Genomic DNA, 24,716 nt, shown 5'->3' with positions numbered 1-24,716 from the left:
CTAGATCTAACCAGCTCTGAAATCCAAGTTTTTTAAGATGACTATTATGCCACCCTAGGGAACATGAAAAATTAACTAGAGAGTAAAAGGAAACAAAGTGATGTTTCTTAAAGTTCTCATAAAGTTATGTAGAGATGCATTCAGTCTACTGCCTGATAAACAATTTTAAACATTTATAGGTTATTGTCCTTATTCTTGGTTAATTCCCAGAATTTGATGGTAAGACCTTATTGCTTACATACTCAACACTACATACTCCAGTCCCAGGACATAGAAAGATCAGGCTGCTACCCAGCTGGGAGTTTCCTTCCTACTATCACAGTACTAGAAGGTGCTAAGCATCTGAATTGGAAGAGCTACAGTAACAACTAGGCTGGCCCAACAACAGCACAAATGGTATTGGAATAACCAACCACCTTCTGATTGGAATTAAACCTGCTCCACAAAATGGAACTTCTATTTGACTAGATCACTGGCCCTAGAAGAAAATAATAAACTATCCCCTAAGTTCTTTTATGCTTAAAGATTAGTGCATCTCTCAAGCCTCATCAGAGAAGCTTCTTATGATGATTAATTTAGAGACACTCAACTGCCCAACATGCAGAAAACACAAGTATGAGTGCTCAGCTCTAAATGACAAAGATATGTTACTTACACACACACACACACACACACACACACACAAAGGCTGAGAGACCATTGTGAAGAGAGGGTGGAAAGACTGTAAGAACCAGGGGTAATGGACATCCACAATGAAAAGTATTTGCCAGACATGACAGTACCATTGCACATGACTCCTAGTGGCTATGGCTGCATGAACAAGACCTACATAAGGTTCAGATGGCTAAAACCCCAGGACAGGAAGAGGAGGGGTTCTTGATGTTCTACCCTAACTGAGTTGCTACTGACAACTAATGGCTGCTAGAGGAGGGAGAGCCATTTATCTTCAGAGATGTAGCCTCTGAGGGACTACAATGTGTGTGTCCAGTAGATATTTTACACCAGGGCACATACAGCAGCACTAAATGGACCAATGGGTTTAAGAGATAAAGAAAGGGGGATGGGGGACTCTGGAGGAAGAAAGAGAGAGCACGCACATAAAGTTGGGAGGAAACGGTGGTAAGATAGGGAAAGAATTGCAGAGGAGGGAAGGAGATGGAGTTGCTTAAAGCACATCATGAATGTAGGAAATTCTCTAGTTAAAAACCAAACTAGTGGGGTTGGGGATTTAGCTCAGTGGTAGAGCGCTTGCCTAGCAAGCACAAGGCCCTGGGTTTGGTCCCCAGCTCTGAAAAAAAAAAACAAAAAACAAAAACAAAAAACTAGTTCTGAAGCAAGTGAAAAAAAAAAATTACACATATAAGTTGATGAAACACAAATTCTAAGAGGAGCAAATGTAAGAGGCCTTAAAAGACACAGTCAAGGGGCTGGGGATTTAGCTCAGTGGTAGAGCGCTTACCTAGGAAGCGCAAGGCCCTGGGTTCGGTCCCCAGCTCCGAAAAAAAAGAACCAAAAAAAAAAAAAAAAAAGACACAGTCAAGGGCTGGAGAGATGGCTCAGTGGTTAGAGCACTGACTGCTCTCCCAGAGGTCCTGAGTTCAATTCCCAGCAACCACATGGTGGTTCACAACCATCTGTAATGGGATCTGATGACTCTTCTGGTGTGTCTGAAGACAGGAACAGTGTACTCTTACACATAAAATAAATAAACCTTTAAAAAAAAAAAGACACAGTCAAAAAATAATGAACAAAGTAATGAACTATATTTCAAAGCCGCAGATGTTACTGCAGAAGGATGTTATTCTATCCAACTAGAAGACACTATGTTGCTGCAACTGGAATTCTAAGCGTTTAAACCAAAACAAAACAAGGTACTTCTTCCCTCATTTCAAATTCAGCTTTCTAACAGGTCCAATTCAACTCAACAATTCTAACAATGAAAATAAAGTACAATTGTCAGAAGCAGGGAGATAGAAGACAAGAGCTGGTAGGAGAAAGGGGAAGTACGAGCAGAAAGTGTCACCATGAAACCCGTGCGCACTGGGTCCTGCAGGTGGACTGTGGAGCCTGCCTTCCAAATGCTGAGCAAGCAGAGCACTCCTAAGCTCCTCAACTTACTTGTCTGTCTTCTTACCAAGACAAGGTCTCAGCTAACCCAGACACCCCAACTTCATACATCCCAGGCTGGTCTCAGACACGAGATGCAGCTGAGGGTGACTACACTGACCCCTGCTTCCACCTTCCAAGATGATGGGCAGGAACCAGCACACCAGGCTTTTTCTCTGCCTTCGTGTGGAAGGACTACAGCAATGCACCACCATCTCCAGCTATTTAACTAAATGTTTAAATTTTCTATTCTAGGTATGAAAACAAGTAAAACCCTATTGTAGTCCTTCTATTGTCACTAAGAAATTGTGACTTAGAATCCCAGAATGTTGTCTAACTGCATAAGGAATTTATAGTAGATAACCACCATACACTTTTTTCATAAACCTACAATAATTGTATGTTAATTTTGAGTTCAGAGACTGAGATGTGTGTGTGCAGCTGGGTGCCTCCCTCTACCATTCTCTACTGCACTTATTTGAAAGCAGGGAGGGCTCTCACTGAACCTGGAGCTCTCCATTTTACTTAGGCTGGTTGGCCAGTGAGCACATCCCCCCAACCCCCACCCCCAATCTGCCTATCTCAAACTCCTACCACTAGCTAGATTACAGACATAAGCTCACAGCTGGCTTTTATGTGGGTGCTTAAATCCAAACTCAGGTCTTCACACTTGCACAGGAAAAACTTCACCCACTGAGTCATCTCCAAACCCCCAAACCATAGATCTCTACAGCTTTAAACACTTAAAATTCTCTTTTTTTTTTTTTTTTTTTTTTGGTTCTTTTTTTCGGAGCTGGGGTTAAAATTCTCTTTTTAAAAAGTGTTGCAGGGTCCCCAGCTCCGAAAAAAAGATAAAAGAAAAAAAGAAAAAAAAAAGTGTTGCAGGATATTTGATCACATCATGAACCTCCAAGACTATGAACTGAAAAACCTTTGCTGCAGTGTGGCTCAGCCCTAGCACACACCTGTAAGCCAAGAGCTTATTATAAGCTATGGAAAGTCAAGGATAGGTCAAGAGGAAGAGCAATCAGTTGACAGGGAGTGGACATAAAAAAACGCAGGAAAGAGGAAGAAGGGTCTTTGAGCTGAAGGGTATTTAAGAGTTTGGAGAAGGAGTTTTTCCTTCTGGAATGTTGGTGGAACTGAAAGGTCAGCCGGTGCTTTCTCTGTCTCTCTGAGCCTGTAGGCTTTCACCATGGTGTCTGCTCCTGAGTCTTCATTGGTAAAAGTGAATGTTCGAGATTTTATTTTAAAAACAAAAAGTTTTAAACTTTAAATCTCACCTCATCTGAAGAGTCTATCTGACCCAGTGTCCCAGTAGCACCTGCAAAGCCTCCAGATAAAAGAAAAGAGAGGTTGTCCATCATAAGTGCCACATGCTGATGTACTTTCAAATTATTTTGAGACACACAAATATCAGAACATTAAGTAAAAACAGCTCATTCTAAAAGTAACCCCAGAAAAGTTCAACTTTACCTTTAACAACATGTTATCTAATGGGCTGATACTTCAACAGAAAAATCCCAGGAAAAGCCCAAATTTATTAATTACAAGTTATTTCAGGAGGATCTTGCTTTTTAGGTTTAAGCCATGATTACTAAACCACTGAGCTCGAAAAGTCTGAATAGCAGTTGCTGCACTTCTCACGAGTCAGAACTAAACCTGATGAGTTCAGCCTTAAAACTTAACAATCTGTATTTAAGGAAAATTAATTTTCTTCATCCAGTTGTCTAACTACCACCCCTCTTTTCGTGACATTACTGAAGCTCAAATGTTCAATCATGGAGAAAAGTTTAAGGGGCTGTCTGTTGGAATAAAATGAAGTCACTATGGTTCAAATTAAATATTTAGACAAACCTTGAGCTGCCAGAGTGCTAGTGCCAGCAGACGGCTCCTGTATCCCGTACACAAGCTTATCCTCAGGATACGTGAGTCCGGAGCTCTTCAAAGCTATAAGGTACTTCTCATGACTCTTCTTTGCACAAGTATTTTCTCCAAGACCTAATATTGAAGACAAAGTTAGAGTCAGAAGGAAATATTCTACTCAAAATCTAAATAGTCATCCTGTGAATACACAAGTAAATAATTAGAGAAGAGGAACAATTACAATAAACATAAAATTCACTTCTGATAATATCTGTGATTATACTTGGCACTGACAATCCCAGAATAATCAATTTATAATAGGAATGAAATCCATTGAACATCTAAAATAAATGAGGCTTAGACAAGGCATGCTAAGGCATGATTTCAACCTTCCAGAAACCTGAAGATCAGTGGTAGAAAAAGGAAAGAGGGGCTGGAGAGATGGCTCAGCGGTTAAGAGCACTGACTGCTCTTCCAGAGGTCCTGAGTTCAATTCCCAGCAACCACATGGTGGCTCACAACCATCTGTAATGGAGTATGATGTCCTCTTCTGGTGTGTCTGAAGACAGCTACAGTGTACTTATATATAATAAATAAATAAATAAATAAATAAATAAATAAATAAATAAATAAATCTTTTTTTAAAAAAAGAAAAAGGAAAGAGAAAACAGTGAAGATTACTTTTTGTTTGTTTGTTTGTTTTTAGCTGTCTTCAGACACTCCAGAAGAGGGCATCAGATCCCATTACAGACGGTTGTGAGCCACCATGTGGTTGTTGGGAATTGAACTCAGGACCTCTGGAAGAGCAGTCAGTGCTCTAACCACTGAGCCTTCTCTCCAGCTCATGAAGACGATTACCAAGCAGACTTCCTCATGTGATCTGACCATCTGTGGTCTTCGGATACCAAGTACTCAGGACTTACCAAGAGAAGAATACTCAGAAAGATTTTCAGAGAAGATAAAGCTTCAATAGAAAATTTCAAATAGTATAAATGAAATTACATTTAATTCTTGTTTTTAAGAAATGAAATGTATAATTTATAAAACTGGCATGATCACACATGCCTTTAATCCCAGCACTGACAAGGCAGAGGCACATGGATCTCTGTGAGTTTGAGGCCAGCCTGGTCTATACAGAATTCCCAAATAGCCTGAACTACATAAAGAGACTGCTTCAAGACTGAAGGAACGGCCATTCAGAGCCTGCCCCACATGTGGCCCATACATATACAGCCACCAAAACTAGATAAGATGGATGAAGCTAAGAAGTGCATGCTGACAGGAACTGGATGTAGATCTCTCCTGAGAGACACAGCCAGAGCACGTCAAATACAGAGGCGAATGCCAGCAGCAAACCACTGAACTGAGAATAGGACCCCCGTTGAAGGAATCTTAGAAAGGACTGGAAGAGCTTGAAGGGGCTCAAGACCCCATATGAACAACAATGCCAAGCAACCAGAGCTTCCAGGGACTAAACCACTACCCAAAGACTATACATGGACTGACCCTGGGCTCCAACTGCATTTGTAGCAGTGAATAAATAGCCTAGTAAGAGCACCAGTGGAAGGGGAAGCCCTTGGTCCTGCCAAGGTTGGACCCTCAGTGTAGGGGATTGTTGGGGGGTGATAGTGGGGGGTGGATGGGGAGGAGAACACCCATATAGAAGAGAAGGGGCTAGGGGGCTGATGGACAGGAAACCCGGAAAGGGAATAACATTTGAAATGTAAACAAGGAATATCCAATTTAATAAAAATGGAAAAAAAAAAAAAAAGAAACTCTGCTTCAAAAAAAAAGTCTAATTTACATTGAAATATCACTTAAGACAATTTATCTCCACAAGTATGGGAACACTTAGGTTCCACAACTCATCTTAGAAGTCTCACTTAAATATTTCAGTTTACTGATTATTGCTATTTTTTCTCTTATTTTTTAATATATTGCAGAGAATAGAAAAGTAGTGAAAGAAAAGAGTAGCAATTTACAGTTCTTTGCAATAAAACTTACTCATTCTCTCTTATCCTCTATATAAAAGCCAAATATCCAATGCATTTGCCAATTCTTAGGTAGCTTATGTCTTCCTTAAGCTCTGAACACTGCTGACTCTGTGACCACAGGAGTTTCAAGTGGGATGAAACTCTCAGCACCAGTGATATAAACCATCAACAGACTAACTGTGACACAGCCCAGAAAATGACCCTCCTGGGTTTTGCTGTAGTTGCTTCTATTTGCTTCAGCTCTCAAACTGTCTCTGTTTTTAAAGAAACATATTAAATAAATGGGACGAGGGGCTGGGGATTTAGCTCAGTGGTAGAGCGCTTACCTAGGAAGCGCAAGGCCCTGGGTTCGGTCCCCAGCTCCGAAAAAAAGAACCAAAAAAAAAAATAAAATAAAATAAATGGGACGAGTCCCACCTTCAAGTAAGGTACAATACTGAAAATAACTACAACTAGTTTAAGAATTAAAAATGGCGTGAAGAGAAGGCTCAGCAGTTAAGAGCACTGACTGCTCTTTACAGAGAGAGGCGTGGAGTTTGGTTCCCAGCACCCACTTGGCAACTCATGACCACTTCTAACTGGATTTCAGGGAATTGGACCTTCTGATTCCTACAGGCACCAGGCTCACGTCTTGTCCTACTTTCACACATGCAGGTAAACATACATATGCATAGGCTAAAAGTAAATATTTTTAAAAAAGTAAAAGCATGCGGACTCCTATAGAAATGAGTACGTGCTAGGCTCTAACTCAGTGTTTTGCCTTACATATGCCAGGCTCTGGGTTTAAATTTCATCTTTAGTATCACAAAAAAGTTTCCTAGATAATAAAAGCCCCACCGCAGATGCTGTCCGTTGAACTATCAATTCCTCCCAATCTCCCTGAAAATGAATGCATTTTTACCATTTTTAAAGTAAGGAAACAGGCTTAGAAAGGTAGCATGACTTTCTAGTGACGACTAGTGAACATGGAAGCTAGACTGGAAATCTCAAACTGGAAATTGAGCCTCATGCCTGCCAGACAGCCAGCTCTCCACTGATCTATAGGCATCACTGTTTTGATTTTAATTTTGAGACAAGGTCTCAGAGTTGTCCAAACTCAGAGAGGGCCCTGACCTTATTCTATACCCCACATAGATCTTAAACTTGTAATTCCCATGACCTCAGCCTCCTGAGTAGCTGGAACTATAGAAATATCCACAAAACCTGGTTCAAATTTCAAACTGGGGAATCAAAATCTAATTCAATGTCCATCAATAAAAGTTAACTAAGGGTTCTTGTTCATGTTGTTTAGTTTCAAGAAAAAAAATTTTTAATTGTAGAAATGAAGTAAAACAATCATGACAACTCCCTTTTAAAATTGCTACAATGGTTAAGAACAACCTGCTTGCCAGGCAGTGGTCATACATGCCTTTCTTTAATCCCGGCACTCAGGAGGCAGAAGCAGAAGGATCTCTAATTCAAGGCCAGCCTAGCTTACAGAGAGAGTTCCAGGACAGCCAGAGCTACACAGGAAAACCCTATCTCAGTGCCACTCCCAACCCCTGAAAAAAGAACAATCTGCTTAGCTAGGTCAAGTGGTGCAGGCCTTTATTGCAAATGCTCAGGAAACAGAGGCAGGCAGAGCTCTCTAAATTCAAGGCCAACCTGGTAAAGAAAAGAGAACAAAAGAAAAAAGAAAGAAAATTCAAGACAATTTACCTGTTCTCTTTCTCAACAGTTGATAGTTTCAAAAAATAAACAATTTCTAGTTTAAGAAAATAACGGATATCTAGGCATAATTCCTCCCCCAACTTTTTTTTTTAAAGATTTATTCATTTATTATATATAAGTACACTGTAGCTGTCTTCAGATATACCAGAAGAGGGCATCGGATCTCTTTACAGATGGCTGTGAGCCACATGTGGTTGCTGGGAATTGAACTCAGGACCTCTGGAAGAGCAGTCAGTGCTCTTAACCTCTGAGCCATCTCTCCAGCCCCTCCCCCAACTTTTTAACTTTGTATTGACTCTGTGAATTTCACATCATGCACCCCAATCCCACATCTCCCCATCCCTTTGTATCCATCCACCCTCCACCCTTGTAACCTAACCTCAAAAAGAAAAAACAGTAATAATAAAATTAAATAATTAAGTAAATAAATAAAATATCCCATTGTGGAAGCTGTAGTGTATCACAGCATACCCCCCGGATACCCTACTTTTGCCAACACATCTTTACTTGCAAATGTTTATTGCAATGAATCATTGGTCTGGTTCAAGGACTCTGGCTTCTGCTACACTATCAATACTGGGTCTCCCTGGGACTCCTCTCAGATATCTTGTTGTTACCCTATGTCATGGAGATCCTGCATCTCTGGATTTGTAAGGCTACCCCTTTCAGAGTTTATAGATGGAGTAGACATTGGGGTGGGCCAACTCAAAACCCTGATCTGGGTTGTGTGGCAGCTGAGTTGGTCAGCCCACCCACTTTCCTGCACTGCCACAATCCACAGCCAGCAAGGGGCAGGGCTACCTCTCCTGCTCTCATGACCTTGGGACAAGCTCTCCTCTAAGGGTAAGAGGGGAGGAGGGGGCATCTGTCCCTCACCCACACCACCACACAGTAAATGAATGCTGGGGCCATCTCTCTCTTGCTCACACCCTCAGAGCTGCTTCACCTGTGCTCCTGCCACCAGGGACAGCTCTACTGTGTGCTGCCCAGGCAAAGTGCAGGGCCCACTCACTCTTGTGTTGGTGACAGACAAGGCCAGCTCTACCTCTAGTAAATGGTGGTGTGACGCAAGCCTTCTCCTCCCCCCCCCCTTTTTTTTTTTTTTTGGTTCTTTTTTTCGGAGCTGGGGACCGAACCCAGGGCCTTGCGCTTCCTAGGTAAGCGCTCTACCACTGAGCTAAATCCCCAGCCCCTCTCCTCCCCTTTTAAAACAGGATTCTCACTATGTAGCCCAAGCTAATCTCAAACCTGAAATCCAATCATCTCAACCTCCTGAGTACTGGGTTTATAGTCCAGTTTCATCACCAAGCTGAAACAGATGTCACCATCATCATTCCATGAAACAATGCCTGAGCTGCCTTTTTCACCCTTTTCAATTACTACTGGCCAAAAAAGGATCAGATCATCTTACTTTTGAGCTCAAACCTTTGCATCATGTAGTATTTTACGTGAAAACGGTTCCTGTTAGGCTCAAGTTGCTCCCCAGTTGTTGCACTGTTTAGGAAGGTAGTGCAGGTTGGCTGCAAGAAGTACGTCACTGGGTGGGGTTTGTGAGTTCATAACTTTGTCCCACTTTCAGTTCATACTCTGTTTGTATTTGTGTCTCAGATATGATTTCTCAGCTTCCTGACCCAGCTCATTGCTGCCATGGGCACCATCATCACCCCATCATCACCCAACCATTATAGACACTCCTAAAATCAAAACCAAAATAAATTCTTACTTCCATGTCATTTTTTGGTCTTGGTATTTTATCAGAGCAACATAAAGGTAACTAATACATACGACTTGCCCATACAGTCAGAATAGAATATAAAATTGATTATTTGAGCTACTATTAACACCCTAGGCTTTTTAATCCCTCCAAAGAAGTAAGCTTGGGGGCTGGAGAGATGGCTCAGAGGTCAAGAGCACTGGCTGCTCTTCCACAGGTCCTGAGTTCAATTCCCAGCAACCACATGGTGGCTCACAACCATCTGTAAAGAGATCCGATGCCCTCTTCTGGTGTGCCTGAAGACAGCTACAGTGTACTAATATTAATAAATAAATAAATCTTTAAAAAAAAAAAAAAAAGAAGTAAGCTCATCCTGATCCATACATATTCCCACCTAGTGGTCTCCTAACCTGGTGTCTGGAAGGTACGTAGGGGTTATGTGTCTATCCTTATTGGAGTTCACTAAATATTTTGTATCTTCTAATCAATATTTTTAACAAAACAAAACATAAAGGCTTCATTTTACACTTTGTATGAGGCAGATCTATGGAAAGTTCAATGTGCTGAAAGGACTTCTCTCCTGGAGGAACCACTTCATACTCTGCCTTCTATCCTTCTATGCAGGTATTGTTGGGTGATGAGGCTCTTTCTAAATTGTATATGCATGTATGTACTTGTGTGTGCACACATGTGAATACAGGTACTGTGTATATGTCATGTCATATACACGGGGCTGGGGGAGTGTCAGAGGACAACTTCTGGAAGTTGGTTCTCCCCTTTGCCTGGGGATTCTGGGGCTGGAACTCAGGTTGTCAGGCTTGTCTGCAAGTACTTTTAGTTGCTGAGCCATCTGTACTGCCTAGGTTACAAGCTTTTTATTTTATGTGTATATTTACGTGTCTAATGTGAGTTTGTATATGTGTGTGTGGTGCTCTCAGAGGCCAGAAGAGGATGTCAGATTCCCCTGGAGCTGGAGTTACCAGCAGTTGTAAGTTGCCCAAATATGAATGTTGGGAGTCAAATCTGGGTCCCTTTGAAAAGCAGCCCCACACCCCCATTCTGCTGAGCTGTACCTGTATCCCCTGATCCTGAGCTTTATGTTTTTCTTTTTCTCATTTTCTCTTTTGATTTTACGGTTTCTTAAAACTAACCTGAAGTTGACCTTACTCAAGGTCTATCCTTCTGGAATCTGAGAGTCAGATGCTTACAGAAATAGAAAGGTCTATTTCAACTGGCTAAACTAAAATCTAACTAACACTGCTTCCCTACAGGTAGCTGTTCTATTTTAACCTGTAACACACAATCCCTAACAAACTTTACCTGTAGTGAGAGGGGGCTCAGCAGTTGAGAGCATTTGTTCTAGCAGAAGACCCAGGTTCAATTTCCAGTACCCACACATCAACTCAGTTGATCTGTAACCCTAATTTCAGGGAATCTGATGTCTTCTATGTCCTCTATGCCTCCACAAGCACCATAAATACATGTGATGCAAATGCATACATGCAGACAAAGCACTCACACATATAAAATAAATCTAAAAAGAAAAACTTTCAAAAATCTTAGGTAGTCTCACACTGGCTATTCACTGATTCTCCAAGAATCTACGATCACTCCCTGGTATTCTGCCCCAAATTTTCCATTTCCTCCAGCTTCAGTGAACCAATATGATTTTTTTAACTCAGCAGGACCACCATGATCTGCCTCAGGGCCTGATCTGTATATAGTCAGAAAGTCTTCCAGAGCAATCATGAGACACATCTCACACTATTCCTTTTCCCAAGAGCCTGCAGTGTGTACTACCAGCTCTGCTATAGTTTCAAACCGTTGCCTCCTTTTGTCCTATTGTATGTTGTTTATGGCGAACACTAGAACATCTACCTGGAATCTAACGTGTTATCACTCAAGTCCACGTCCCTGAAGCTCACAACTCCCTTAGGTTTTACTTTAAATAAATACTGCCTTCTTAGTGAAGCATTAACATAACTCCACCTTCACCCCACCCTGCAACTCCAGTGAATCAGGTATTCTGGTCTGTGAGATGGCTCAGCAGGCAAAAGCACTTGCCAGTGACCAGCAAGGTGAGCGGAACTCTCACAAGTGTCATCATACCCAAGAATGAAGAGGCCAGATACTCCAACAGAAATTAGTTGAGAAGTCTTTAAAAAGTTGAATAATTTTGCTGAACTTCAGTTTTCTCATCTATAAGAAATTTTCTTAATTTCAAGCTTTAGAATTCTATGAAAAGTACTAAGTTCTGGGGTTGGGGATTTAGCTCAGTGGTAGAGCGCTTGCCTAGCAAGCGCAAGGCCCTGGATTCCATCCCCAGCTCCAAAAAAAAGAACAAAAAAAAAAAAAAAAGAAAGAAAGAAAAGAAAAGTACTAAGTTCTAAAAGACGCTACTTTTTTATTCCAACAAATCTGAATAAGTAAAATGTGAGTCTGTTCACTGTCTCACTCACCAGCAGTCAGGTCTTTGTAGCTCTGCTGGTTTGTCAGCACCTGAGTGAGAACAGCCCTCATTGCTCCTCCCGTTTTAGTCAGGTCTTCTAAAAAGGAAATCTGAGGCTCCAAAAGCTGAAGGACTTTGTTCAGATCTTTTTCTGATGGTGTATCAGCTGCTAAAGAAAGAAAATAATATTCATATATACGTATATAATATATACACAAATATTAGCACATAATTATATAACTAAGGATAACAAAATATTTTGTTCAGAACAATAACATTTTACTCTTTCAAAATTTTGGTGGTTTTGATGATATTTTACAGCCAAAAAAGTCAATATTAAGTCAGTATTAATTAATGATACATAGTGAGAATCTAAACTTGTGGGGCTGGCAGATAGCAACGAGGGAATGCTTGTCCCTAGACCTGGCTTCAATGTCCAGAAACACACGAGTCCTCAGACCTCTCAACAAGAGTACTGTGGGCATGCACACTCAAGGAGAAATGGAAATAAAGACTTTAAAAAAAAAAAAAACCTCTTTAGACAGTAAATATTAAAGATGAAAGGAAAGACCCTGTGCTTTTGCCCTTTAAAAAGATGTCCTAAACTGGAAGAGCTTGAAGGGGCTCGAGACCCCATATGAACAACAATGACAAGCAACCAGAGGTTCCAGGGACTAAGCCACTACCCAAAGACTATACATGGACTGACCCTGGACTCTGACCTCATAGGTAGCAATGAATATCCTAGTAAGAGCACCAGTGGAAGGGGAAGCCCTTGGTCCTGCCAAGACTGAACCCCCAGTGAACTAGACTGTTGGGGGGAGGGCGGCAATGGGGGGAGGATGGGGAGGGGAACACCCATATAGAAGGGGAGGGGGAAAGGTCAGGGGGATGTTGGCCCAGAAACCAGGAAAGGTAATAACATTGGAAATGTAAATAAGAAATACTCAAGTTAATAATAAAAAAAAAGTCCTAAAGACCCTATGGCAGTGGCTCTCAGTCTTCCTAAGGCTGCAACCCTTTAATATAGTTCCTCATGTTGTAGTGACCCAAACCATAACATTATTTTGTCACTACTTCATAACTAATTTTGCTGCTGTTATGAATCATAATATAAATATCTGATATGCAGGATATCTGGTATGTGACCCCTGTGAAAGGATTATTCAACCTCCACCCACAAGGTTGAGAGCTGCTGCCCTCAAGTCTAAAAGATAGACGTAAATAAACAAAACTTCAAAGTTTAGTAATGACTAGCTAAAAGAAGAATATGTCTACGGAGCTCAGGGAGGGTCTGTACATCCCACAGGGAACAGTTATTCTGCACCAAACTTTACTTTCTCAGCTGAAAGCAAGTACTGGGAGTGACACGTGTATACTCTCACAGCAACACAAACACAGGATAACTGATGATTGACACTTGCTTTAGCCTCCAGGGCTATGAAGACATGTAATAAAAGGCTAGACATTCTAAGGTAAAATGACAAAAAGAACCCAAAGCAACTATGAATCCACAGAATTTCTGAGCTTCCATGACCTCAAATTTATAGTGAGCTCGCAAACAGTTTTGGAGTTTTGTTTGTTTGAGTTTTCTTCCTTGTTTTTTCTTTTGATTGTTTACCCAACTAAGAAATTAATAACTTTAATGGATGTGCATTCATGACATTCACCCTTAGACAGAAATGATTCCCTAGCTTCTTGATATTTTCAGAAAAACAAGTAAAAACAACAACAAAAGCTAGGTGTGCTGGCACATGCCTTTAGACCTAGCGCTCTGGATGCAGAGGCAGGCAATGTCTACAAGTTCAAGCCCAGCCTGGTCTACATAGACTTCCAGGACAGCCAGCGCTACACTGTAAGCCCCAGTCTCTAAGTAATTAATCATTAAACCAGGTAAGAGTAGCATACAACTATCACAACTATGCACTAGAATCAAGTCACTCTTAATCACTAAATGTTACTGAGAGAAAAATGACACACTTTGTGTGAAATATTCTTTAATCGAATTAAGTGTGAATTTTAAGATTCTCACAAAAAAATGTTTTAATACTTTTTAAAAATAGAATGCCTGTAATACAAAATGCAAACTTCCAAAAAGTTTAGCAAGTTCTTGAGAAATAATACAGAAAACAACTTCAACAATAACCTGTCTAGTATCTGGAGTTTCTTCATTCTAGAGAGGCAATATTTTGGAATTAAATCAAAGTAATTTTTTTTATTTTAAGATGCATATTCTGAGAGAAGTACTTAACAAAGGATTCTAAACTGTTGCTTAAAACACAATTAAGGGGGGCTGGGGATTTAGCTCAGTGGTAGAGCGCTTACCTAGGAAGCGCAAGGCCCTGGGTTCGGTCCCCAGCTCCAAAAAAAAGAACCAAAAAAAAAAAAACAAAAAAAAAAAAAAAACACAATTAAGGGAGTAAAATGGCTTGCTCACAGTAAAGAGAATTTCAGCAATGCAAAGACATTACATGATGGCTGTGGTGATGTAGAGCTACAATCCCAGCACTCGGGAGGCAGAGTGAAAGGAACACCACATATTTGAGGCCAGCCTGGTCTACACAGGGAGTTTCAGGCTAACCAGGAATACTAAACAAAGCCCTATCCCCAAAAAGTAAAAAATTTAAAAAAAAATCTAATATCTCCTTCACAATTTACAGATGCAGATAGAAGATAAAAATGCATGCCATATTCTGGTTTCAAATTGAATATAAGACTTATAGGCTAAATCATTTAAAGCATGTAAAAATAATATAATAAGGAGCACCACAGGATAAAGATGCCAATGTCGGAGCTGGGGATTTAGCTCAGTGGTAGAGCGCTTGCCTAGGAAGCGCAAGGCCCTGGGTTCGGTCCCCAGCTCCGAAAAAAAGAACCAAAAAAAAGATGCCAATGTCACTAGAAAGGCGAGGACACAAAAAAAACAAAAAAACAAAAAAACAAAAAAAAAAAAAGGGCTGGGGATTTAGCTCAGTGGTAGAGCGCTTACCTAGGAAGCGCAAGGCCCTGGGTTCGGTCCCCAGCTCCGAAAAAAAGAACCAAAAAAAAAAAAAAAAAAAAAAAAAGAAAGGCGAGGACATTATAAGAAGTTAGCAAATGTGCCCCATGCTACTGCCATCCCTAGTTCATAACGTCCCAATGAACTCTAATATGTGCCTAAATCAAAATTTCAAAGAGTAACTGGAAATTGGGTGATTTTCCTCTTTTTCCTTAGGACTAACTTAATATACACTTAGCAGTGATACAATAATATGAAAGTCAACAATTTAAGTCTATTGTAAGTTGTATACAGTTACCTGCATGATTTATTTTCCTGAACTTCATAGTCATTACTTTAGAAATGTTGAGCAAAGGAGCATAAGACCCAACAGAGTGTAGTGCAGAAAGGGCATAAATTAGAATAAGATGTAATGTATAAAAACAGCATCATGATGCCCATAATTTTGAATGCTATCTTTAATATTTTATGTTAAAAACAAGTGGTATCTTGGGCTAGCAAGATGGCTCAGTGGTTAGAAGGATTACACTGCTCTTACAGAAGATCTGAGTTCAAGTCTCAGCATCCACATCTGAAGGCTCACAGTTATATGCAACTCAGAGTATCTTACAACTCTGGCCTCCCTGGCCACCTACACGCTCATGCACAAACACACACATACACACATAGTCAAAAATATAAAATATAAAATCTTAATGATGTCTTTAAATTGTACTTTAAAATTCAGTGATTTGTTCATTTAAGAGTATTACAACGAACATATTAAGACATACCTGGTTCATTATAGCCTTCTCTTAAGTACTGAATAAGACAAAAAATGAATCTTGGAAGAACAAATTCAGACATCATCAGTAAGTCTTTGGGGACACAGGGAATATTAGAACTTGATTTAATCTGATGTCTTCTGCAAAACCTGTAATAGGGAGAAAAAAAAAGAAAGCTAAGAAAAAGGGAAGGAAAAACACAATGTCTAATCAGGCAAGAATGTACTATTCTATTTACAATACTAAAACAGAAAATACAAATACTGAAGCCAACGTAAGCCTTCTTTATGATTTTTAAAGCACCAAGTTAAAAAATATATAACTTTAGTAGGCCTTTAAATTAAAAATGGTACCCAGAGAGATTTTTTCCTAAGAAAAGGCTATACTAGCCATGTCCCAAACAGAACACTAAAAGAAAACCACCATAGGATTGACATGTTTGACTGCGATATATTACTTTCAAGTGTTATTTTATTATTTCTGTCCTTTATAAGCCTGTGAGTACAACTTGATAGTTATCTAAAGCATTTACATTTTCCATTCCTATCTCAACAATAATCAATGGTATAAATAATTGAAGCTTATTTTTTAAAGTTTATATATTTAAGTGTATATATGCTTGCTAATCTTTACTACATATTATTTTTAAAAAATAACTGGTACATTTGAGCAACAAAGACAAATATTCACAATCCAAATGGTCACATAAGTTACTTTGCTACCAAACACAAAATTACTAATTAAATACATAAAAATGTCTAAAAATAAACTTAATAGGAAGAGTACAAAAACTATTTAAGCTAAAAAACATTAAAAATCTAAATACACCAAAAGTGGGCTTTTAAGTGGGAAACTGATTTTATTTCATAAAACACAAAAATTTAAATTCTGTAAATTTAATTTCACTGGAATCAACCAAAACTATTTCTATCAAATGGAAGAGTCTATGCATAAAATATGGTAGCAACTCTTGGAAGAAATGATTAATGAGAATAAGCTAATCCATAAAACGCAGTGTGAATATGGTAATTTAATAACACCAATAGACTACAACTGAGTCCAGGATGCGGGTGTGTAAAGTATGGGTTTAATAAATAATAAATACAACTGGATAAGATTTGTATTATTATTTTAAGAGTATGTGTATGTGTGTGTTGTGTTCTGTACAAGAGAACAGGTGCTCACAGAAGCCAAAGCAGGTCTCTGTGAACTTGAGGGTAGCCTGGTTTACATGATCAGTTCCAGGCCAGCCTGGGCAGCACAATGAGTCCCTGTCTCAAAACAAAAGAGAGAGATGAAGGATGGAAGAATGAACAAAAGAATGAAGAAAGAAAAGGGGTTGGGGATTTAGCTCAGTGGTAGAGCACTTGCTAGGCAAGCGCAAGGCCCTGGGTTCGGTCCCCAGCTCCGGCAAAAAAAAAAAAAAAAAAAAAAAAAAAGAAGAAGAAGAAGAAAGAAAGAAAAGAGAAGAAAAGAGCTAGAGAGATGGCTCAGTGGTTAAGAGCCCCGACTGCTCTTCCAGAGGTCCTGAGTTCAATTCCCAGCCAACCACATGGTGGCGCACAACCATCTGTAATGGGATCTGATACCCTCTTCTGGTGTGTCTGAAGACAGCTACAGTGTACTTATATATAATAAATGAATAAATCTTTTTAAAAAAAAGTGACAGTGAAAATATGTATGATAAGTATTGATCAGGGAATGAATTGTTTATATTACAAGATTCAGAAGCCTAAGATAGCCTTTGTAGATGCTGGTACAAACAATGATAAAAGACATTAGAAGCAAACTCCCTTAATACATGCTAAAACAGAAATTTGTCTCCTTTTCTGTCCAAGGGTAAAATCTTTGCTGCTCTATGTAAAGCGGGCATATTGAGAATAAATGCAGCTTGTTCTTTAAAAAAAAGAAAAGAAAAGAAAGAAGGAGCATTTAAGCCTAATAAAAAATCTAATGCTGGGGTTGGGGATTTAGCTCAGTGGTAGAGCGTTTGCCTAGCAAGCTCAAGGCCCTGGGTTCGGTCCCCAGCTCCGGGAAAAAGAAAAAAAAAAAATCTAATGCCATTGGTGACTAATAAAAACGGATCAGGAAAAGCCATATTAGGAAAAATTACCCCACACATTCACTTGTCAATGGTAAAACAAAAGAAAAAAAAGGTTTACAATTGATAATTGGCCAAAGGGTTACCTAATATTACTGTGTTTTTAGCCCAGAATGGCACCCTGTCCCATTGTAACTTTTGACTCAGTACACTTAGCTTACTACTCCCTTAAGCATGGCCTGCTCTAACTTCTTTCTAATCTTAGTATATAATCCTTTAACTTTCTACTGACCATTTTTTAGAAGATGTAATTTTTTATTTATGTGTATGTGTGCATCCCACATTGGGGATGCTGGGGTTGAGGAAGCCTGGTTTCAGAGCTCTGCAGCTGGAGTAACAGGAGGTTGTAAGCCATAAGATGTATTCACCAGGAACCAAGCTTCGGCCTTTTGAAGGAGCAACAAGCACTCTTAATGCCTGAACCATCTTTCCATCCCCTCCATAAGCTCTTCAAACCTTCTGAAATTTTTATTTACTTTCAACACAACTATATTTGCTTGAGTTCTTTTTAAATTAGAATTAAGATATAAGATAAATATTTTTTTTCTAAAGAAAACAGTGATCCATGAATACCCACACGGCAGGGGTTTGTTCTATTTTGTTTTAGAAGGGGGCTTGCCATGGGGATTTTTTTAATTTTTTTATTAGATTTATTTCTTTATTTACATTTCAAATGTTATTCCCTTTCCTGGTTTCCTGTCCATAGACCCCCACCCCCTCCTCCTCCCACTCCCACTCCCCCATACAGGTGTTTCCCCCCATCCACCTCCCTTATATCCCCCCCGACATTCCCCTGCACTGGGGGTCCAACCTTGGCAGAACCAAGAGCTTTCCTTCCACTGGTGCCCCATCAAAGCTAATCCCTACTACATATGCAGTTGGAGCCCTAGGTCAGTCCATGTATAGTCTTTGGGTAGTGGTTTAGTCTCTGGAAGCTCTGGCTGGTCAGCATTGTTGTTCTTATGGGGCTGCAAGCTCCTTCAACTCTTTCAATCCTTCCTCTAATTCCTCCAAAGGGGGTCACATTCTCAGTTCAGTGGTTTGCTGCTGACATTCGCCTCTGTATTATTTGACACGCTCTAGCAGTGTCTTTCAGGAGAAATCTATATCTGGTCCCTTTCAGCATGCATTTTTTAGCTTCATCAATCTTATCTAGTTTTGGTGGCTGAACATATATGGGCCACATGTGGGGCAGGCTCTGAATGGCCATTCCTTCAGTCTCTGCTCTAAACTTTGTCTCTATATACCCTCCTATGGATATTTTTGTTCCCCTTTTAAGAAGGAATGGGAGCATCCACATTTTGGTCATCCTTTTTCTTGAAGTAATTCGAGCTTTTGGAATAATATACACTTACCAATGAGTGCATACCAAGTGTGTTTTTCTGTGACTGGGTTACCTCACTTGGGATGATATTTTTAGTTCATTCCATTCGCCTATGAATTTCATGAAGTTATTGTTTTTGATAGCTGAGTAGTACTCCATTGTGTAGATGTATGTCATATAGATCTTTCACTTGCTTGGTTAAAGTCACACCAAGATATTTTATATTATTTGGGACTATTGTGAAGGGTGTCATTTTCCTAATTTCTTTCTCAGCCTCTTCATCTTTTGATTAGAATAAGACTACTGATTTGTTTGAGTTAATTTTATACCCAGCCACTTTGCTGAAGTTGTTATTAGGTTAAGTAGTTCTATGGTGGAACTTTGGGGTCACTTAAGTATACTATCATATCATCTGCAAATAATGATATTTTGACATCTTCCCTTATAATTTGTATCCCATTGACCTCCTTTCGTTGTCTGATTGCTCTGGCTAGGACTTCAAGAACTATATTGAATAAGTAGGGAAAAGTGGGCAGCCTTGTCTAGTCCCTGGTTTTAGTGGGAATGCTTCAAGTTTCTTTCCATTTAGTTTGATGTTAGCTAACAGTTTGCAGTATATTGCTTTTACTATGTTTAGATATGAGCCTTGAATTCCTGGTCTTTCTGGGACTTTTATCATGAAGGGGTGTTGAATTTTGTCAAATGCTTTCTTAGCATCTAATGAAATGATCATGTGGTTTTTATCTTTGAGTTTGTTTATATAGTGGATTACGTTGATGAATTTCTGTACATTAAACCATCACTGCATCCCTGGGATGAAGCCTACTTGATCATGATGGATGATTGTTTTGATGTGTTCTTGGATTCGGTTTGCAAGAATTTTATTGAGTAATTTTGCATCAATATCCATAAGGGAAATTGGTCTGAAGTTCTCTTTCTTTGTTGGGTCTTTGTGTGGTTTAGGTATAAGAGTAATTGTGGCTTCATAGAAGGAATTTGGTAGTGTTCTGTCTGTTTCTATTTTGTGGAATAGTTTGAACAGTATTGGTATGAGGTCTTCTATGAATGTCTGATAGAATTCTGTACTGAACCCATCTGGTCCTGGGATTTTTTGGTTGGGAGACTTTTAATAACTGTTTCTATTTCTTTAGGAGTTATGGGGTTGTTTAGATGGTTTATTTGTTCCTGATTTAACTTTGGTAACTGATATCTGTCTAGAAAATTGTCCATTTCCTCCAGATTTTCCAGTTTTGTTGAATATAGGCTTTTGTAGTAGGATCTGATGATTTTTTAAATCTCCTCAGATTCTGTTGTTACGTGTCCCATTTCCTTTCTACTTTTGTTAATTTGGATACATTCTCTGTGACCTCTGGTTAGTCTGGCTAAGGGTTTATCTATCTTGTTGATTTTCTCAAAGAACCAGCTCCTGGCTTTATTGATTCTTTCTATAGTTTCTACTTGGTTGATTTCAGCCCTGAGTTTGATTATTTCCTGCCTTCTAGTCCTCTTGGGTTTATTTATTTCTTTTTGTTCTAGAGATTTTAGGTGTTCTGTCAAGCTGCTGACATATGCTCTTTCCTGTTTCTTTCTGCAGGCACTCAGCGCTATGAGTTTTCCTCTTAGCACAGCTTTCATTGTGTCCCATAAGTTTGGGTATGTTGTACCTTCATTTTCATTAAATTCTAAGAAGTCTTTCATTTCTTTCTTTATTTCTTCCTTGACCAAGTTGTCATTGAGTAGAACGTTGTTCAACTTCCATGTATATGTGCGCTTTCTGTCATTATTGTTGTTACTAAAGACCAGTCTTAGTCCGTGGTGATCTGATAGCATGCATGGGATTATTCCTATCTTCCTGCATCTGTTGAGGCCTGTTTTGTGACCAATTATATAGTCAATTTTGGAGAAGGTACCATGAGGTGCTGAGAAGAGGGTATATCCTTTTGTTTTAGGATGGAATGGTCTTTAAATATCTGTTAAACCCATTTTGTTCATAACTTCTGTTAGTTTCTCTATGTCTCTGTTTAATTTCTGTTTCCATCATCTGTCCATTGATGAGAGTGGGTGTTTAAATCTCCTACTATTATTGTATGAGGTGCAATGTGTGCTTTGAGCTTTAGTAAGGTTTCTTTTATGAATGTAGGTGCCCTTGCATTTGGAGCATAGATATTTAGTTCATCTTGGTGGATTTTTCCTTTGATGAATGTGAAATGTCCTTCCTTATCTTTTTTGATGACTTTTCGTTGAAAGTCTATTTTATTCGATATTAGAATGGCAACTCCAGCTTGTTTCTTTGGGCCATTGGCTTGGAAAGTTGTTTTCCAGCCATTTACTCTGAGGCAGTATCTGTCTTTGTCTCTGAGGTGTGTTTCCTGTATGCAGTAAAATGCTGGGTCCTCTTTACATATCCAGTCTGTTAGTCTATGTCTTTTTATTGGGGAATTGGCTCCATTGATGTTGAGAGATATTAAGGAATAATGATTGTTGCTTCCTGTTATTTTTGTTGTTAGATGTCTGCACTTCTGGGTGTTCAGCTTTCTTCCCCACAGGATTTGGGTGAAGGGAACTGTGGGATGGTATCAGCTCATATCCATATATACAAATATATCTATATATATATCACCAGCAATCCACCACTTTCTATTTTCTCAATAAGAAAAAAAAGGGAGTAATACTATTCGCAGTGTTACAGTTCCAGATTGTAGAAATTTAACCTTCCTTTATTTTAGGGAAAAATTAGAGGATAAGCAACTGAGTAGATATTAAAAAATAAAATTACGACAATATAATAATAGTTTCAGAAACAGAGGTCCTACCTTACAGTTTTTCCTACTGTTTACAAAATATTTAGTGTATACTCACAGAATCTTATAACTACAATTCCTTTTATTTATTCTTTTATGATTTATTTATTTTATGTATGCTGAGTACACTATCTCTCTCTACAGACACACCAGATGTAATGGCATTAGAAAACATTACAGATGGTTGTGAGCCACCATGTGGTTGCTGGGAATTGAACTCAGGACCTCTGGAAGAGCAGTTAGAGCTTTTAACCATTGAGCCATCTCTCTAGCCCATGACTATAATTCTTAATGTCTTTTCTTTCTTTCATCCTTCCTATATACTATATCCATACATAAATGTTTGCAAGTTTCAGAAAAATCAAGTCCTTTTTTTATAAGAAGAAATGCGGATGTCTGTATATTATAAGAAACTGCACAACTTGAAACTCTGACCAAAATACTGTTTCTAGCTTAGAACAAACCCTAATTGATAATAAATAAGTCATTGCTAGACGAAAGGGGAAAGTTCATACAAGTCATGTGCCACCCACCTAACTTTTCTCCACACATTTTGTAGAACTGCTCCCTGCCCTGGGGCTCATTAATGCAATTCCTAACAACACTGTTTTTTCAAACATTCTTAAGTAACTCCTTCCTCTCAACTTTCAGCATGCAATTCAAATGATTAGGTGACTGTTACATTTAGACTAGTACATAACAAAGAAAATGTCATAGTAAAACCAAGGCATATGATTTACATCTGTTCTTTCATGGTTCTTAGATCTGGATAAGATTTTAATATGTATCCACATGTTTCCTAACCATTTTATTTATTTAGGAAAGGAAATTTTAAATTCACAAAACCCTGAGGCTATAGTATAGAATTCAGCCCTTTTTTTTCTTAGATATAATATTTTCAGCCTTAAAAGCCTAATACAGTCTGTTACAAACATTCAATGTTGCTTTTATAAAATAAAAGAAAGAATGAGCAATATTAAACAAATGAGAATGTAAGTTTTTATTTTTAGGGCTGGAGAGACACAGTGTCACTATGTAGCTCTGGAACATAGCTGTCCTGGAGCCTGCTATGTAGGGCAGACTGGCCTCAAGCTCACAGAGATGGTCTGTTTCCCAAGTCTGAGCACCTCACCCAAAGTGTGATGTGATCTAATGAAATGCTATTGTCATAAATAAGCAGGGAACTCTTGGACAACAGCTTGCCAACAAGGATAGCCACAGAACAGACAACACAGAAGTCTTCTTAACTAGTAATCAAACTAGCCCATTATTGCACTGAACTATTAATCAAGTAAAGTCTTCTTAGACTGTAAAGTGTTTTACTGAATCTAAGTCAAGGGTATAAGGTGCATCTCATTCACAAAATAGCTGGCAGCAAATAATCTCCAAGATGGGTTCCAATATTAAAATTCTATGTGCCCAGACATAGACAATAACTCCATACAGGAGCTGGAGAATAGCATGAGAAACACAGTAAGATTTCCCTCACAGTATCAAATAAGATGAAAACAAGGAGGGGAAAGGGAAAGGAAACAATCTTTTGAGACAATGGCTATCAATGGCTATCATTGAACTCGATCCCCCTGCCTCTACATTTCAAGTTCTAGGACTGTGCCACCACATCTGATTTCAAAAATGCATTTTAACGGTAAATACAGTGATTTATGTAATTTTAAAAGATAATCCCAGCATCAGGAGGCAAAGATAGGAGAATTTTTGTGAGTTCCAGGCCAGCCAGGGCTACAAAGTGCCCTGTATTTAATTACTTATAATTATATATTTTTTTAAAAAATAAAGCTAACAAGATAAGTTTTCAGGAAAATCTATACTGAAATTTGTACATAAGTTTCCATGAACTTGTACTAAGTTTGGTTCCTTTTCTAAAAGATGATAATTCTCTCCCAAAAATAGAGCAGAGCAACACATTTCCAGAGAACATGAAGACAACAGAAAATATCCTTAGGTGACTGGGCCTAAGTGGTAGAATTCTTAGCATTAAGGTCTTAGACTCAATGGAGAGAAGAGAGGAGGGGAAGGAAAATAAATTTAACACAGAAGACTGTACATTCAAAAATATGTACATAATTAAGGGAATTTAGTTTATCATTAAAAAACATATTTGTTTTCCAGGAGGGGAGACAGACAATATCACATTTTCTTCAATATATTTTAATCAAAACACCACTTAACTACAGGTGATGGTCACCTTTAATCCCAGCACTTAGGAGGCAAAGACAGGTGGATTTCTGTGAGTTCAAGGCCAGCTTGGTCTACAGAAGGAGTTCCAGAACCTCCCAAGCTATATAGAGAAACCCTGTCTTGAAAAGCAAAAAAGTAAAAAAGAAGAAGAAAAAAGGGGCTGGAGACATGGTTCAGCGGTTAAGAGCACTGGCTACTCTTTCAGAGGTCCTGAGTTCAATTCCCAGCAACCACATAATGGCTCACAATCATCTGTAATGGGATCTGATGCCCTCTTCTGGTATGCAGGTATACATGCAGATAGAGCACTCATATACATCAAAATTTTTTAAAAAGGAAAAAAAAAAAAAAAAAAAAAAAAAACACCTACCACTTACCACTTAACTATAATGGAAACAAAGAAGCCACTCTCCAAAAACATGCCTTATTAATAAAAAAAAATAAAATAAAATAAATTCTACATCAAAAGCAAAGATACAAGACCCTTGGGACATTAACTTTTACCCTAGATAAATTAGACACCAAATAACTCTTTCATTTAAAACAACCAAAATCTAGCTAACGTACAAAGTGCTATTTTTCAACAATCTGGATATCAGGCAATAGGTAGGAAACAGACTGAGCCCTACCAAAGTCATCTTACTTCATTAGGAGATTTTCCCAGATCCAACACAAACAAGAACCAAAATG

At 38.8% G+C, this 24,716-nt stretch overlaps 1 protein-coding gene across 8 annotated transcripts in view; it reads right to left on the bottom strand.

Annotated features, from left to right (window-relative positions):
- Positions 1-24,716, bottom strand: part of Ubr3 (ubiquitin protein ligase E3 component n-recognin 3) — a 156,967-nt gene that overhangs the window by 118,018 nt on the left and 14,233 nt on the right. For 6 of the 8 annotated variants that reach the window (XR_005501856.2, XR_005501857.1, NM_001134550.3 and 3 more), the window contains exons 2-5: positions 15,611-15,750; positions 11,850-12,008; positions 3,964-4,107; positions 3,390-3,439 (exon numbers count right to left, since the gene is read on the bottom strand). Coding sequence is in view for 6 of the 8 variants with exons in the window: in NM_001134550.3 (NP_001128022.2) it covers positions 3,390-3,439; positions 3,964-4,107; positions 11,850-12,008; positions 15,611-15,750 (493 nt within the window). In the remaining 2 variants the exon portion in view is untranslated. The remainder of the gene's footprint in view (positions 1-3,389; positions 3,440-3,963; positions 4,108-11,849; positions 12,009-15,610; positions 15,751-24,716) is intronic. The other 2 variants (XM_039104848.2, XM_039104851.2) reach the window with 1 other exon arrangement.

Source organism: Rattus norvegicus, chromosome 3 (assembly GCF_036323735.1).
Source record: "Rattus norvegicus strain BN/NHsdMcwi chromosome 3, GRCr8, whole genome shotgun sequence".
In the NCBI taxonomy this organism is placed as follows: domain Eukaryota; kingdom Metazoa; phylum Chordata; class Mammalia; order Rodentia; family Muridae; genus Rattus; species Rattus norvegicus.
Note: the sequence above shows the minus strand (reverse complement) of the source record. Positions and strands in the feature narration are given on the sequence as shown.